The 17,626-nt window shown below is 34.1% G+C and overlaps 2 protein-coding genes across 3 annotated transcripts; both read right to left on the reverse strand.

The window, feature by feature from the left end:
• Nucleotides 1-7,517: 7,517 nt before the first annotated feature.
• LOC133308190 (G-type lectin S-receptor-like serine/threonine-protein kinase B120) lies at nt 7,518-9,955 on the reverse strand. 2 transcript variants are annotated; one of them, XM_061508793.1, is made up of 6 exons: nt 9,879-9,955; nt 9,619-9,811; nt 9,321-9,531; nt 8,806-9,043; nt 8,081-8,231; nt 7,518-7,826 (listed from the first exon to the last, which is right to left on the reverse strand). In XM_061508793.1, the coding sequence occupies exons 2-6, from the start codon at nt 9,784-9,786 to the stop codon at nt 7,518-7,520; spliced, it is 1,077 nt and encodes a 358-aa protein (XP_061364777.1). In that variant the 5' UTR covers nt 9,787-9,811; nt 9,879-9,955. The 2 variants fall into 2 exon arrangements, with proteins under 2 accessions (XP_061364777.1, XP_061364776.1); XM_061508792.1 differs by having other exon boundaries at nt 9,619-9,886.
• Nucleotides 9,868-16,061, reverse strand: LOC133308181 (cysteine-rich receptor-like protein kinase 25). Its single transcript, XM_061508783.1, has 3 exons — nt 15,864-16,061; nt 10,480-11,176; nt 9,868-9,995 (listed from the first exon to the last, which is right to left on the reverse strand). The coding sequence occupies exons 1-3, from the start codon at nt 16,059-16,061 to the stop codon at nt 9,868-9,870; spliced, it is 1,023 nt and encodes a 340-aa protein (XP_061364767.1).
• Between the last annotated feature and the right edge of the window lie 1,565 nt (nt 16,062-17,626).

The raw sequence follows: 17,626 nt of genomic DNA on the forward strand, positions 1-17,626 counted from the left end.
GATCCCAAATTTTGTTGTCACAAGCTGGCAATATATCCCGGATCAACCCCAGTTGCACAAAAGAAAAGGAAGCTGGGACCTGAAAGAAGACAGATTTTAGAGGAACATGTGAAAGAGCTTCTTGATGCCGAGTTCATAAGAGAGATTCAATATACTACATGGCTTTCTAATATGGTAATGGTTAAGAAACCTAGTGGGAAATGGAGGGTCTGTACGGATTACACTGATCTCAACAAAGTGTGTCTTAAAGATTCATACCCAATGCCTAACATAGACCAGCTGGTGGATAACTCAGCCGGGTTTCAGCTGTTATCCTTTATGGATGCTTATTCTGGCTATAACCAAATACCTATGTATCTAGAAGGCCAAGAGAAGATTGCCTTTATTGTTGAAAAGGCCAATTTATGCTATAACGTAATGCCTATTGGATTGAAAAATTCTGGAGCCACATATCAGAGAATGATGAACCAAGTATCTGAGGATCAACTCGAAAAGAATGTGGAAGTCTATATAGATGATATGATTGTTAAATCAACAGATCCTGCTATCCATATTCAGAAGCTCAGAGCTCATCGCATTCTATTAAACTTGGTTAAATGCACATTTGGAGCTCTGGCTAAAAAATTTCTGGGTTTTATATTAACCCATAGGGGGATCGAAGCAAACCCAAATAAGTACAAAGTTGTGCTGGACATGAAGGCCCTTAGAAGCAAAAAGGAAGTTCAACAATTGACAGGTAGACTGGTCGCCTTGACTAGATTTTTGCCAAAGTCGGCTGAGAATGCCCTCCCATTCTTCAAATTGCTAAAGAAAGAAGCTGAACACGAGTGGAACCCAGATTGTGAATCCGCGTTTGAAAAAATCAAGAAATGTCTAGCAGCACCACTGGTTTTTTCAATATCGGAACTAGGAGAGACACTAATCTTATATTTGGCTGTTGGAGAAGAAGCAATAAGCGTTGTGTTGGTGAGAGAAACAAATAAAGGCCAAAAGCAATACTTTGTTAGTAGGGCTCTTCAAGGCCCTGAACTGAGATACCAAAAGTTAGAAAAGGTGGCATTTGCCTTACTTACCACAACAAGAAGACTATATTTTCAAGGATATCAAATAATAGTCAGAACTAACTAGACAATATGGCAGGTGTTGCGTAAGCTAAACTTGGCTGGAAGGATGACTAACTGGGCAATAGAACTCTCTGAATATGATATAACTTATGAAACTCGGCATCCTATTAAGTCTCAAGCACTAGCTGACTTTATAATTGAGCTCACTCCATCTAATGGAAGAAGCCCTAAGAAGGACGACATCTGGAAGGTTTATGTTGATGGTTCATCAAATAATAAAGGGAGTGGAGCTGGAATCATAATTGAAAGTTTGGAAGGGGCTTCAATAGAATACTCCCTACATCTGAACTTTTCAAGTTCAAATAATCAAGCAGAATATGAAGCCTTGATAGTTGGTATGATGCAGGTAAAAAAGCATGGGGCAAAAATAGTTAAAGTTTTTAGTGATTCCCAGCTTGTCACTTCACAAGTTGATGGGAAATATCAACCCAAGGGTCATCTGCTGATGAAATATTTAAATAAAGTGAAAGAAATTATATCCGAGTTTGATAAAGTTATGATCACTCATATTCCTCAAGGAGAGAACAACAGAGCTAATATCTTGTCCAAATTGGCAAGTACAAAGAACCCGAGTAATCACAGAACCATGGTTCAGCACAACATAGTGCAGTCGAGTTGCATAATGGTAATTACGTCATCAGAAGATTGAGGCAGCCAATTGTTGCTTACCTGGAAAATGGCACATTGCCAAAGGATTCAGTGGAGTCCAAGAAATTAATCCGAGATGCAACATTGTATACAGTGGTGGAGGTTCAACTATATAGAAAAGGGTTGCATTGCCAAAGGATGACCTTTACTCCGGCCCATAATACCTCGACCCCTTCCACCAGGATTCCCACAAATCCGGGGATTTGATAACCCGGATCTCTTTCTGCTACTTCCACCACGATATCCACGAACCATTGCTTTGCGTTTCTCCTTTTCAGTCCTGGGCATTTCCCAGAATGAATACCGGAAACCAGGAGGAATCTTCTTGAGAAGCTCTGCTTCATCACAAACAACATCTTGAGGATTTTTCTTCCCTCTCATTGATAAAGGGAAGGAATAAGACAATAACCTTATTACTCCGAGACAAAGGGGGACAAAAGAACTATGGTAATGAACCCAGAATCTTCAAACAGATAATATGAATATCTTCCCATAAACGCTAGAAACTCAAAGCAATTTACAACTATTCAGAAACGCACGAAAGAGATTCAAGGTTCAAGGTGAACATACAAAACACTAAATATTGAGTATCTCCAAAATAAACAAATAGATGAAAGGTTTGAAGCATAAACGAAGGTACTTGAACAAGAAGGGAATGGAGATCAAATGCGTTGCAAATGAAGAAGGCCAAATGCCAGAACTTTGTGTTTTACAAAGGGAAGATAAGAGCGCAGTGAAAACCCTTGAGAAACGATTAATCCTTGAGAAAGAAATATGAATAGCAAAGTATAACTGCTGTCATTGAATAGGAAAAAGGGGGGAATGTGAATAGTGAGAGTAACCGCTGGCGTTTCGAATAGCAAAGGTCAGGGCATAAGCGCTAATTCACCCCTAAAAGCAATGATTAGATAGGTGATACGATTTGCGCATTTAATGTGCACGAAATACGAATACGACATATGCTGCTTACAGCTAATAATATCAATGTTTACCACGTGTAACGGTTTCACCATTGCTTTCACAGTATGATGCCTTTGTCTCGGATCCATAATTTTTGCAGACAGACAGAGATCATCCTGGTTCATATAGAACTGTGATATAAGAAATAATACAAAGGCTAAGAGCCGGGTTTCAAGAGAGATACTTCCTCACATAACAAAGTGATGGTAAGCTTTACATTGAGCAGATGAACCGGGTTGATAAAAGATGGACCTGGGGAAACTCATTATCAGGAAGTGAAAGCAATCCAAGTTGATTACAACTTGGATTAAAACAATATAAATTATATCTCGGCAAGTTGAAGATTCAATTTGTCGAGGTATATGATAGATATATTACCCCTTAGAACTAATATAAAAATCCTGGATATTCCCAAATGGAAATTCCCGAATGCGTCTTGATGGGAAATCTGAAGAATTTTCTATTTAACCCTGATACAGGAATCAATGTAATTTTTTGAAAATCTAGAAAAATCCGTATAATTTTCCAAGAAATCTGGACAGATATGAAACTTGTAGAAAGTCGGGATATACTTAAAGCTATATGCACCCCGGCAGCCCGGACACCGAGCTGACTGAGGGGTAACTATTATGGACTCATATATGAGGCTTATTTATCACCAAGCCCAACAATGAGCAATCCAAATATAAATTTGATATAATTAAATGAGGATATCCATAAAAGATATTAATCCTAATACGACAGCATTAAACATGGGTTTGAGCTGCTGGAAGAGGCATAGAAGGTCCAGAATTCAATACCCACAAGTAAACTCTATAAATAGGAGGTAAAGCCTACAAGTATGATTATTTTCTCTCTTACTGTTATGCTGTCACTGTGCACACACACCATCCCTTTCGCGAAAGCTGTTCTTTGCTCTTTGTGCAAAGTGATATGCTAAACTATAAATACCTTAGAGAGCACTTAGATCCAAAAGAAACTTACTAGTCTATTGGGCTAGACATCTCTATCTTCAGGATAGAACAAAGTTATTTTGTTTTGTGTTTTAACAACAGAAAACACCAATTTTATTAATTAATATACAAAACAGAACACAATCAAACAAGTCTTTAATTTTTGTTGTTGACCAAAACTGTTTTAACCCTATTCTTGATTACTCCTTCATTATAAGGTTAGGTTTAATGAAAAGCAATAGGGCTGTTAAGCGGGCTGTTTTTGTTTTGTGTTTTAACAAAGGGAAAAATGTTTCTGCAGTTACTGCAGATAAGTTATCTGCATTTATTCTCAAAACGACGTCGTTTTGGTATTGAAATCTTAAAAAATTATAAATATAAAGACTATTATAACCCTGAAATAAATTAAAATTATAAAAACACCATGATTTCTGCCTCAAAATGACGTTGTATTGGGCTTACTGCAGATAACTTATCTGCAGTAACTGAAGAAAAAGCGAACTCTTTAACAAAACTGAACACAATGAAACAAGTCTCTAATTTTTATTTTTGACCAAAACTGTTTTAATCCGATTCTTGATTACTCCTTCGTTATAAGGTCGATTTTAATGAAAAGCGATAAGGCTGTTAAACAGGTTGGCTTAAGCTTGACCCATTTAACTTGCGGGTCAAACTGGTTCAGTTAAAAGTATGTTTTTTTTAAGTAAAAATTGAATACATAATCTAATACAATCTATCCAAATGCCTCACCACTAGATCCAACCTAGTGGCTTAAATATGTTGTTTAAAATAAGTTAATATTTTACCCACTTAACTCATAATGAGAGCATGCAAGTCTAGAAAAGTTGCTCATTTCTTAAAAACTCGTTTGTGATTTTTTTAACTTTATAATTAAGGTATCCTTACATAAAACCAAAACCACAAAGTCAAAATGAAAATAAAAATATGTGTCCTTCAAAACAAAATAAACTCTAATTCAAATCATATAAAAATCCATAAAATTAACTTTTAAGAGTTCCATAAGTAAAGATGACACGTACAGGTTTACCTCGTTTTAAAATCATGAATTTGACATTTATGTTACAAACTTTTTTTTTTTTTTTTGATAACATTATGTTACAAACTTTTATCAAACTGGAATTGATACTCTTATATTGGCAAAAAAAATTAAAATATTACTTTTTTAATAAATAATTACGAATAAGTTGTCGTTTTGAACCTAATTACGAATATATTGCACTCATTCACGTCCAATAATGGTACTATAACATTAATTCAAAATTCAAATAACCTCCAATAAGTTGATTGCATTTTGTATTTAATAGGATTTGATTGTTTTTGTATTTAATAGGAGCTGATTGCGTTGTAATTTTATGAGTTGGTTACTATTGTCGCCAATTCAATTAAATTTGAATTGTGTTTGTGAGAGATAAAATATATCAAATGAAATGTCATTGCGTAGATCTCAAAAATTTATGTGGAATCAAAAAAAGAATTACCTCATTCGGATACCTGAGTCAAAAGTTATGGCCTTATAAAGTTTTACAGTTAAACTATTAATTTTTTGTGCCACGTGTCAACACCAGACGAGTCACGCCTAATTTAAGCGTGAATGCCTTGGGAGTCACGCCTAACTTAGGCGTGGCCTAATTTGGGCGTGAATGAGTGTATTAGATCCGTAGATAGTTTTGAAATAGCTATGTATTCGTAATTAATTATTAAAATAGTAATATTTTGATTTTTTTGCCATACACTATGTAATACAATTATTGCAGATTTGAATTGTGTTTGTGAGAGATAAAATATATCAAATGAGATGTCATTCGTAGATCTCGAAAAGTTATGTGGAATCAAAAAAAGAATTACCTCATTCGAATACCCGAGTCAAAAGTTATGGCTTTCTAAAGTTTTATAGTTCGTAAGTTGACTTTTTTTGCCACGTGTCAACACCAGATGAATCACGCCTAAATTAGGCTTGAATGCCTTGGATGTAACATCCCGAGCGCTGACGAGGGCGGAGAGTGATCACCGGGGCAAAGAGGCACAGACAAGGAGCGGCTCCTGACAGGCTTCCAGCGGGGGGTTACATGCATGAATGAATCGAATCGACACCCGAAAGAAAGGGATTCCAAAGATTGTGCAGGAATGAGACTGCACAGTTTGGGATAACTTATATGAATTAATTGGTACTACCTATACTAACAAGATGCATCTACTTTTCGGTAGCCTGGAACGGAAGAACTCCATAGTTAAGTGTGCTTGACTTGGAGCAATTCTGGGATGGGTAACTTCCTGCGAAGTTTTCCCAAGAAGTGTGCGAGTGAGAAAAAAGCACACTGAAAAGTCTCGTGTTAGTACGTGGGGATAGTCATTGATTTTTGAAGTGGTCGGGCGTTACAATGGGAGTCACGCTTAATTTGGACGTGAATGAGTGCAATAAATTCGTAAATAGTTTCGAAATAACTATGTATTCGTAATTATTTATTAAAATAGTAATATTTTAATTTTTTTTGCCTATAGTGTATTACCAAAAAAATTTAAAAAATTATTATTAATAAGAAAAACAAAATAAATATTTAATTTGTGATTTAAACTCAAAAATCAATTTGAAAAAAATGTATTAATAAAGAAAATAAATAAATAAATATTCTAAACCCTTGATAGAATATTATATAAATTTGTATATATTTTAATAATTAAATAAATAACCTTGTACACTATTTTTTTTTGAAGTCTACACCCAAGCTTATGTTACATCGTCTGATATATTTAATAAAATAAAATAGATTCATACAAAAAAAAAATTATTTTAGAAATCACTGATCCAATTAGAGTACTGTTAAATAAATATAAAACTATTAATGTTCTTACGAACTGAATGCATTGAAAATGAAAATAGTTCTGTAAAAAAAACATTGAACTTGTAAAGTTCTAATACTTATACTAGCTAACTCTCTAAAGTCCACGTCAGCGAAATAACAAACTCCACTAACAACCTAATAACAGAAAGCTAACTAATTACTCAACTGAAAACTTCTAAAAATATTTTACAGATAACAATTAATTAAACTTAATTGTAACAAATGTAGTGTTATCAACCAACTTAAATTTTTGAGTTGAATTAGTTTTTTACATTGTATTATAGCTTTATTAATACAGGTAGAGTGAGTCTGATACATAATTCACCCTTTAAACCCAATAAACTCTTGTGTATGGGGACATATTAAAAAAATACAAAATAATTAATGTAGCTTCACCAAATAACTTGAATTCTGAGGTTAAATTATTTATTTATGTTATCAAAAAAAAAAAAAAAAATTATTTATTTACAAGTACTTGTACGAGATATACCTAAACAAAAAACTAAATAGTAAGAGACGAGTTAGCTAAACAAGTGATAATTCTAAGTATAAGAGAGAAATAGAAATGTCTCCTACTTTACCCTATCCATGTTATGTGAAAGTAGCGACGTAATTACAACATTTCCCACTCGCACCTCCAATGTAATTATAGAACAATCAAACTATCCCAATAATGTGATATAAAATCAATAATCATATTTCGCTATACAATTCTTACACTACTTGATTTTTGGATAATGAAAAAAGAAAATCACACATTTCAACATGCTATTTTTTTAAAACAAGAAAAGTGTAAAAAATAATTTAGCAACCTCGTGTACAAATAAAAGAACCCATAATAAATGCATATGGATGCCAAAAATTATGCCTTCTACCAAAAAATTTCTTTTCTGTCTTTGGAGTAACTTACATACACAGATTCCTTCCATCCTACAAAAGCTAAGAAGAAAAGCAAGTCAAGTTTCTATTGATCACCTTGGTCTCACTACAGAAATGGTTACATCATCGACAGAGTAATGTTTAGAAGCATTTGATGAAGACCCTTGTTCAATGGCAGTTCTTCCAACAGAAAATGCAGGGCGTGTTGGCTTAGGGAGACTCACTGTGTCACTTGCAAGCATATGAACTACACTTGACATTGTTGGTCTATCTGCTGCATCTTCTTGTACACACAATAGACCAATGTGTAGACACTTGAGAACTTCACTTGGTACACATGATTTTTCTATTAATGGATCCATCAATTCCAAACCTTTGCTTTCACACCACAGGTTCCATGCCTGTAATTGTAAATGTATTAGATTTTAGTTAGAAGTAATTTAAATCACTCTTTATTAAATCCCGACTAGCAAGAATAGGGGTGAGGGAAATTTTTATCAGTAGCTATATCCTTGCGTATTTTCAAAGAGACTGTTTTCCAGATTTAAATCTGTGACTTTTTAGTCACAAAAGAACAACTTTGGCTCCAGGCTCGTACTCTTATTTTTATTTTTTTATTTTCTTAATGAATACAAGAATAAATTAAGAAACCTACATATATGAGAAGGCTTTGGCCATGGTCTGAGAGATAGAATTTACTGTTCTTTTTTCCAGTGATGATCTCTAACAAAAGAACACCAAAGCTGAAAACATCTGACTTCACTGAGAACAACCCTTCCATAGCATACTCTGGAGCCATGTATCCACTGCTCAAAATCATTATATCAGTAAACTTTATCACCTTTTCTTATAATTCATTACTTAAAGCAGGCTAAAAATTAATTAGATACAGACACCAAACACAACATGGACAAACAGACATGGTGGCACACGATGTTATATATATGGAAATGGATATTCTTATGTATTGATTTAACATTATTCTCAATCATTCATAGACAGATCATTAATCACAATTTTAGTGATGCAGTAACGGAGAAGAGGAAACATTAATCCAGCTTTCATCTAACAACTCTAATTTATTAGTCATGTGAGCCATTAAATGTTAGCAGAATTAACAACTAAGATTGAGAATGAAACTTATATCGCTATTAGATGATCCTGTCCCTATATATATTGGGAATGTTATATAGGGAATGTTAGCAGAATTCACACAAACATTCCAAAACAAGATGATATATATTTTTTAAATTGGATACCGGTTAAGCAAAACAACAGTGTCTGTGCTTCACAAATGCATTCTTAAGTAATTCATGTGAAGACTTTGGCAGGGTATGCATTCTTGAACAGTGGAAAGAAAGCAAAATAGTTCATACTTACTAAGTTCCCACAACTCTAATTGTGTTGGCCTGGCTTTGGTCTCCTCCAAATGTTCTTGCCAGTCCAAAGTCTGAGATTTTTGGATTCATTTCATGATCTAATAGAATGTTGCTAGCTTTCAGGTCTCTATGAATAACTCTTAGTCTAGAGTCCTCATGAAGATATAGAAGTCCTTTAGCAATCCCATTAATAATGTTTGATCGCTTTTTCCAATCCAGTTGTGCACCCTTCATCATATCTGATGGCAAAATATAAAGCAATGCAGTTCTTAAGAAATATGACTCAAACCAAAGCAGTATCCATAATGTTGGAAATTCAAATGTGAGGGAGCCCCACATTGGTTAGGAATGAACTAAATGAGGACGATATAAATAGAACTCATAAACTCATCGCATTAGGATTTTAGATTAAGATGTGATGTTGAGTTCACTTATTCTGGTTTTTGCAGTATCTTGAAGGTTTTAAATATGTATGAATATATGTATTAAGATATTCCATTTGGTTGGGAGTCATACCAAATAGGTGGAAATCAAGGCTTGAATTGGGCATGTATTCATAGACAAGCAGCTTTTCATTTTGCTCAATGCAGCAAGCCAACAGTCTCACAAGGTTTCTATGTTGCAATTTTGCAATCAATATTACTTCATTCTTGAATTCCTCCACTCCTTGAACTGAAGTTTTTGAAAGCCTTTTAACAGCAATTTGCCTTCCATCTGGTAAAACACCCTAAAACATTTTTTCAAATTAGTAAGAAATGTTGCATGAGGAGAAACCAAACAAATAAATATCATGTTAGATATCCTAATTTATTACCTTGTAGACAGGGCCAAATCCACCTTTCCCCAGTTTACATTCATCAGAAAAATTACTTGTACTTTTCAGAATAGTACTCAGAGGCATCATAGGAAGGTCAGAATTCACACTCTCCTCCTTGTCACTCTGATCTTGAGAAAACATTGGATTTAGTCCATCTTCTTGCATAGCTGGTTTGTCTGCAAAGATGAAACTATCAAACACAAACATTAATTTATTTATAGCCTCAGCTTCAAGAATTGTTAAGAGTTAGAGCTTACCTTTTTTCCGTTTCAAGCACCAGAAGTATGTGCTGAAAGCCAATAGAGCTACTACTACAGTTCCAGTTACAACAATGACTATTGTAATCCACGACCTTGTGCTGTTACCTTCTTTGCCTGCGTTAATAAGACAGAACAACATGCTCCAATTGTGAAAATTTTGAGAAAAGTGGAAACATTTGTTATTTTAGGTCTTTCAAATATAACTTTTCAGGAACTTGCCTTTATTTTCTACGTAGCTTAAAATAGGAGATGCAAACATATGCATAACTAAAATATGCATCCTGAATACTACCAAGTACGTGGATTAACTGGTAAGGGATTATTTCAACTTAACATGGATCAGTGAAGGAGAATCTACTATGTGAGTAATGAAGATATGCTCACCTCCATCCTCCCCATATTAGGCCTTAGACCAATTTGTAACTAAAAATAAAAATAAAAAGTGCTTTTGAAAACTGTCTTAAACATCAATCCAGATTTTAAGGGTATGAATTTTCATTCTTTGCATCTTATAGATCTTAGCAAATTGGCACTAGATAAATAGTACAAAAAGTATTAGCATGAACTGAAGTCAAAGCTAAAATAAATAAACTCATACCTTGGGGCAGTGTATCATTCAAAAAGAATGGCTGAGTTTCATACATCACAATACAACTTGGAGAAAAGACACGCCACACCCTCTTCTCCTCACAGCAACTTTCAACATCTTCAAGCATATTACTCAAACATGTTCTGCATTCCTCACTAGTAATATCTCTGCTACACTGTACCCATCCATACCTTCTCTGAGTACCATTTATATTGAACATATGTGTCCCAAACATTAAAGGTGCCTCTGAACCCATTTGTATCAAACCATTCATCAAAACCCTAGCATCACTGTCAAATTCTCCAAAACTGGTAAAATTTTGCTTTGCATCAAACATAGGAATCCTTGGCTGTATGGTGAGTTTGCCAAAGAAATTCTGGTTTGAGTACCTCAAAAGACAAAAGGGGTACCACAAAATAGCTGAAGCATTATTGGGGCAGTGCTGCTTGAGCAATATGCTAGAGTTTTGGACACATGAGTGGCAAAGGCTTGTGTTAACATCACCACGGCAAAGGTAGAGTCCATAAACTATGTTGCTTTGATCATTGCCTGAAGTTCTATTCCCAAAACCATTGCTTGTAGCAGAATCAGATGAGAGTGATGAGATGAGATTGTTGAGGTTGGTTTGATATGTGTTAGAAGGAGGAACAGAAGATTGGTCCAAACAAGCATATCTATAATCAAGTGGTTCTGTATTGCTATTGTTCTGACCAGAAACAAAGTAAATAAGGAGCATCAATTTGATGGTAAATAACCATTGATAGAGCATTCTGTGTCTGATCAACATAGTTTATGTGAGGCTAGTGATTTAGAGGTCTTGATTTCATGGTAATATATGATCAATTTGTCAAACATTTGACATTGATGTACCATGAAATTTTAGATGTTCATAGAATCATGAAATGATTGCTTGTGGCGTGATTTTTTTGACCAAACAGAATAGTAAATTTGAACCCACATAATATTCGAAAACTTCAAAGAATATTGGAAAAACTCAGCAAAACCATGCAAGTAATTTATATTATATTACGTTATTCAACTTGAAATAACCACCTTCATATCACAAAGCATGTGGGGTTAGGTGAGGTAGGATAGAAAATTCTCACATTGAAAAATCAATAATGTAAGGTTGTAATTTGCAGAGGACAAACTATGTGAACATTTGAAAATGATGAAATATTTTAATACTTGGTCAACATTTGGAAAAGTAAACCATTTTTTGGGCCTCTATTTGTCTTGTTGATAACTGGATTAATGTTAATTAAGTGTTTGATATATACCAAAATGCGATGGAACATCTGCATCATGTTTGGTCAAGAAGCATACGCGTCTTTAATATTGTGAAAACAATATGGATTGGGTAATTCAAACATTATCTACATCCATTTTCCCCCCATTTTTTGTTAGTTGTATGGTGACTATTTACTCACTCACCGACACTCCGACACTCCAACACACATTATATAAATTCAAAAAAAGTTCAAAGATTGCGTTGCGTTGAGTTTTTAGTTCCAACTATTAGATTCGTTGGATTACAATTACCATTTAATATAAATATTTAGGATATCTTAATTTTCTTTGCAAAATTGATGAATATTTTAAGTTTAATTTTATTTTTTTGTTAAATTATTGAATATTAAATATAATATACACTACATAAATTAAAAATATTATTTGATATCAAAATGTGTCCTAACGTGTCGAAATCTAATTTTTTTAGAATTTACGTGTCGGAGTGTCGTGTCGTATCGTGTCACGTGTCCTGTGTCGGTATCGGTGCTACATAGTATATAACAAACAAACTAATAAATATATTTTTAAAAATTGCGTTTGATAAAATTGATTTATTTATGTTAAAAAAAACAAAACAAACATTTTTTTTTAGTTTAGGGCTAGGCGATAAAATATTTGTTATGCCTACCCTAAAAGTTTAGAGCAAATACTTGAAGGAAGGGTCTTCCCAATACTTGCGTCGATACTTGGCGAAAGACAAAAAGAAAAATAAAATATTTAAAGGAGAAACTTGGTAAACTGAATATGAAGTACAAAGGTAAAAAATTCTTGTACATATACTTACCCTAGTGTAATAATATATATATATATATATCATATAATAATTTTATATAAAATGTAATTTTCATGGGTTAGAATTATTGATCATGTAGATCTTTTGTGCTACATTTTTTTTAAAATTAAGTATTAACAAAAAATATTCAAATAGGGGTCTAATTGCATTTAGAGGGGTGTGTGAGAAAAGTTTAATTCAAATAGAGGGACATGATAAGACAGAAATCAAACCAAAATAAAGAAACTTAGAACAATTTGAAAGCAAGATTATGTAATTAATAATACGAAGAGAGTATATATCTAAAAAATTTAGGATCACAATCCCAAAATTGAAAATGCTTATCATAGGTAGAGGAAGCTGCTCAGTTTGTTGTAATTGATATTACAATCCTAGTATTTTCTGTAACATTCCCATCTCGAGCCGGTTCAATTAACATACATATGATACAAACAGAAACAACGGAAGACTTAACTTACGAAAATACGAGCTAACTTTTTCTTTTTTCTTTAATCCTTTTTCACATGACATAACACATTGCATACTTCTTCTAATTTAATTCTTATTTGGCGGAGACGAAAATCGGACAGAGTAACCTCTGTAAATCGGACAACTGGAGATTTTCAAATCTCACTCTCAAGGGACCCTGATAGGCAGTTTATATAGTATATACTTTCAGAACTACCAGATATCCATATAGGATCATATACCCATCCATGGGCGCATGCATAACTTGGCTCCGTGCCACTATGTCTAACAGCATGCAAATCCAACAGGTAAACATATAACTGAGTACTGCATCATAATATAAACATGCCTGAATACACGATTGTACATGCATCAAAGTGGAAACATGTACAAAACATATACAGGCCATATACAAAATAAAGGATCAGATATCATGATCCACAAAATAATGGAATACGAAACAACGTAAATATACTACAAAATAGCAGTAGCCTACAGCTACTCAAAATCTGGTCTATCGTACACCTCTAACCAAGGGTCGTGTCCCTGCCTCGTGAGGGCTCACCGGGGATCTGAGAATCTGAAATGATGTCTCCAAAAAGGGGTGAGATAACAAATCTCAATAAGCTCTAGGTTTATAGAGAATTCTCCATACCCCTAGGCTCACTCCTGCATGAGAGTCAGATACAGAGTATACAAAGCAACATATAACATATATCATTACTAAACAAAGCATATCCTAACAGAGGCGTACGCAGTCATTCCCAAGGGAGGACCCCAAGTAGAACTCAGCGCACGTGTTCCCAAGGGAGGACCCCAAGCGGAACCAGAACATATTAGAGGCGTACATCGTCAGTCCCGAGGGAGGACCCCAAGCAGACATCAGTGTACATTACAATCAATGGCCAAATATCAATACAGAAATCATATCAGAACAAATCATATCATGTTATCAAATAGCTCTATATGAATGCATCTATACAAAACATCAAATACAATCATACAATCCAACCATAGTTCACTAACCATGGTGGAGCACTCAAGCAGGAAAAGACTCCTTAAACATAGAGCTTACCTCTTGAAGCTTTGCCAACCTGCTCACTTGTACACAAGTTACCTATTTAGCTCCAAGGCAATTCAAACCCTCTCAGTCCCTAGGCACACCTAGAGAAAGAAATCCAAGACAAAATCAATAAAATGCTTTAATGCCATGAAATTTACACAAGGCATACATCTTATTGCCTACTTCCATTTTTACACTTATGTCAAAACTATGCCAATACGCAAGTCAAGACCATGCCTTCATAATTTCCTTTTTACCATTTTATAATTGTTAACGTTCCCTAGCCCCATAAGGCCTATATGGCGAATCAACACCTAGGGAAAGACAAGAATTTTGCATCAAATCAATGGATACAACTCATAGTTCCTAGAACCCACACATAGCCCCTAAATTATTCAAATATTCTCATAACAATTTTAAGTTTAACTTTGCCTAATTTTTGTTCACAAGGTCATGGCAACTCATACAAGGGAGCTAAGGTGCCTCTCATTTTGTCTTAAACTATTTAACTTCCAAATCATACTAAAACCATGCATTAGGACTTAAATACATCATCAAAATAATTTTAACATAATTTTCCCTAATAATACCCTAAAGGCCGAAACACATAGGGTAGGTTTCCAAGGGATTTTCCACTATGTAATCTCACTTTCACACTTAATCTCAACATACACCTATATTCAAACCTTCACAATTTATGCAATTAAATTTTTGCACATCAACCCTAAATACCTATCATGACCGAATTCTAGGGTGGTTCAAGGGGACTTTTTCTTAATTTTTTTAAACACATGTTCATGATTACTCTACATTACAACTTACTACACAACACTAATTCATCACAATTTTCCAATTTCAAACTCAAAATTTCCACCAAAACATACTTCAAAATTTCAAAACTTAAATCACAAAATTTAAACCATGGAAATAGAGATTTCTCACCTCTAATCCCTTATACCAAGCCTAGAGAATAACCTCCAAGCAAAGCTCCATGAAAAACCACAATTTTTCTCTTTGATGAATAGTAACTCGCACAAGGGGAATAGGAGAACTTTTTACACAAGCATTTTCAGCCTAAAATAAGGGGTGGAACTGATTCATTGGATGATTTCCTATTGATTTCATGTAATGGACTTTTTCATTTGGATGCTTCAAGGGAATAAATTTGAAACCCAACCCCACCCATGGAAGAACTTCGACATGCAGAGAAGGAGAAGAAGAAAGGCAGTGCGTAGGAGGAAAGAAATAAAGGAGTTTACGGTGTGTAAGTTGAAGTTACTTTAACTGGGTAACAACTTATCTATCTACACACTTCCATCCAATACCAAACTTTACCCAATGAACTATAATATTTTTTCAGTCATATTTCTAACTTTACTTTTGCATTCTAGGTAATTTTTCCTACACCCATTTTTGCCCCAAAAATCTCACTGGTTGTACTTTTTACGTAAAAAGGAACCCTAATTTATTTAATTAGGTCTTTTACTTAATTTAACCCATTTATGCATGATTAAATGTTTAATCACATGCCCTTTTTTAATTAACTGGGTTAGGGGTATTATATTTTCAAAGCAAAATTTTCATTGTGTTACATCCATTACGTAAGAAAGCAAGCCTCGAGCGATTGTAAAATAACTCTTTTGTGATTGAAAGGTCATAGATTTGATACAGGAAATAGGTTCTTTGTAAATATGTAATGGTAAGGTTGTGTATAAGAATTGTCCTAACCTCTACCCTTATTAGTCGGGGACTGGTTTTTTACATCCACTACTAGGGTAGAATATTTGATATTGTTACTTCATTAACAGAAGGGTCGTGGGAAGCCTTTGATGTTGATTCTTCGTCCTTGGTCTTTCTTCCAACTGAAAATCCAGGATGATTAGGGTTAGGAAGGGACATTGTGTCACTTGCTAGCATAACAACAACCATGGACATTGTTGGTCTATCAACTGCGTCTTCCTCTACACACAACAAATCAATGTGTATGCACTTCATAGCTTCATTGGCTATGTATGTCTTTTTCAGTGTTGGATCTAGTAGTTCCAAACTTTTTCCTTCACACCAAAGTCTCCAACTCTGCATGTAAATTTGAATATTTAGAAACTCTACTTGAAACACATGCTATCACTTTTGTTACATCAATTTCTCAATGATATGAGTGCAACAAAACTCACATATACAAGAAGACTTTGACCATGCTTTGAAAGATAGAATCCATTGTTCCTTTTCTGAAAAATGATTTCTAATAAAAGAACTCCAAAGCTGAAAACATTAGATTTCATTGAATATAACCCTTCCATAGCATATTCTGGCGCCATGTATCCACTGTTTAAAATCAATAGAAAATCATTAGTTTGTCGATGTATCAAAGTTTTTGAATTAAATACATATTAATATGAGTATGAAAAAAAGATATGCCAATTACACATACTAGGTGCCTATAACTATAATAACCCTCACTAGTAAATGAGATTTAATATTGAAGAATAATTAAAAGTAAAAGAAATAAAGTCACCTTTGATAAAAAAGGAGTTAAAATGTTAGTTAAGTGGTAAAAATGCGGGTATATGAAGTTATCCAAAAAGTGAAAGTAAATATAGAAATATGACTAGAAAAATATTCTAGTCTATTGGGTAAAGTTTGGTAATGAATGAGGGTATGTAGATAGATGAACTTATACCCGCTGGTAAAGTGAACTGACTTAAGTGACTAATAAGTCACTATTCACCTTAAATTCGCGATTCTTCGATGGACGTGAGACAGAGCGCACGGAGAGAAACGAAAGGAAAATAGAAAAATTGAAGGAAAATCTTCCTAAATTCATAACTTGAGCTAGAGACCTCCAAATCACTTCGTTCCAAAGCCAAGCTTGTGAGAAATTTCGAGAGGAATCCATTGGTACCAGTATTTCTGGGTGGGTTTCACTGTAGAGAGAGATCTTCCTCCTTTAAATTTCGGATTTCATGGATATTATGGATTTTGATGGAGTTTGAAGCCATGGAAGCTTGAAGTAAGCCTTCCCCTTCGTTCTAGGTAAGTTTATGTTGAGAAATCCTTATTTTCTTTGAGTTTTGAGGAAGATTTGATATAGTTTTTAATTTTGAAAGTTTGATTTGATTGAGCATGTTAGAGCTTGATTGAGGCTTAGCTCATGTTGAGAAAAGTGTTCAGATGAGAATTTTACGGTGAAAATGTATTTTGAAAATTTAGTATACCGTATACGTGAATAGTACCATATACGTGAATAGTACCGTATACGTGAATAGTGCCGTATACGTGAATAGTAACATATACATGAATAGTGTCATATGCATACATTAATGCTGTATACTAATGGAAATGTGTTCCTTGGTTTTAGTGTAATACCAAGTGGACTCGTGGAGCAAGAGTATGGATGTTGAGCAAGACTCGTGATCAATTGAGATTGAGGTGAGTATCAAACAATGGTTTGATGTGGAAATTATATGAAATGCATATATGTTTAATTATGATAAATTCACCGTGGATAGGTGTGTTGGTCATTTGTTAGCTTGTGGACCTTTGACTTGGAAAAGAGCTAT

The sequence above is a fragment of the Gastrolobium bilobum genome, unplaced genomic scaffold, assembly GCF_033153095.1.
Source record: "Gastrolobium bilobum isolate Gb01-03AN ecotype WA unplaced genomic scaffold, APGP_CSIRO_Gbil_v1 utg1051, whole genome shotgun sequence".
Lineage (NCBI taxonomy): Eukaryota > Viridiplantae > Streptophyta > Magnoliopsida > Fabales > Fabaceae > Gastrolobium > Gastrolobium bilobum.

Excerpts from the sequence above, each read along its gene's own strand:
- LOC133308181 (XM_061508783.1), bottom strand. The coding sequence starts at position 16,061 with ATGAAGTGCATACACATTGATTTGTTGTGTGTAGAGGAAGACGCAGTT. Across the intron at positions 11,177-15,863 it reads ACGACCCTTCTGTTAATGAA|AACAATAGCAATACAGAACC; the intron begins GTAACAATATCA and ends GTTTCTGGTCAG. Across the intron at positions 9,996-10,479 it reads GAATGATACACTGCCCCAAG|GCAAAGAAGGTAACAGCACA; the intron begins GTATGAGTTTAT and ends TTATTAACGCAG.
- LOC133308190 (XM_061508792.1), bottom strand. The coding sequence starts at position 9,828 with ATGTTTGTGTTTGATAGTTTCATCTTTGCAGACAAACCAGCTATGCAA. Across the intron at positions 8,232-8,805 it reads ATTAGAGTTGTGGGAACTTA|TGGATACATGGCTCCAGAGT; the intron begins GTAAGTATGAAC and ends GATTTTGAGCAG. Across the intron at positions 7,827-8,080 it reads GCCAAAGCCTTCTCATATAT|GCATGGAACCTGTGGTGTGA; the intron begins GTAGGTTTCTTA and ends TTACAATTACAG.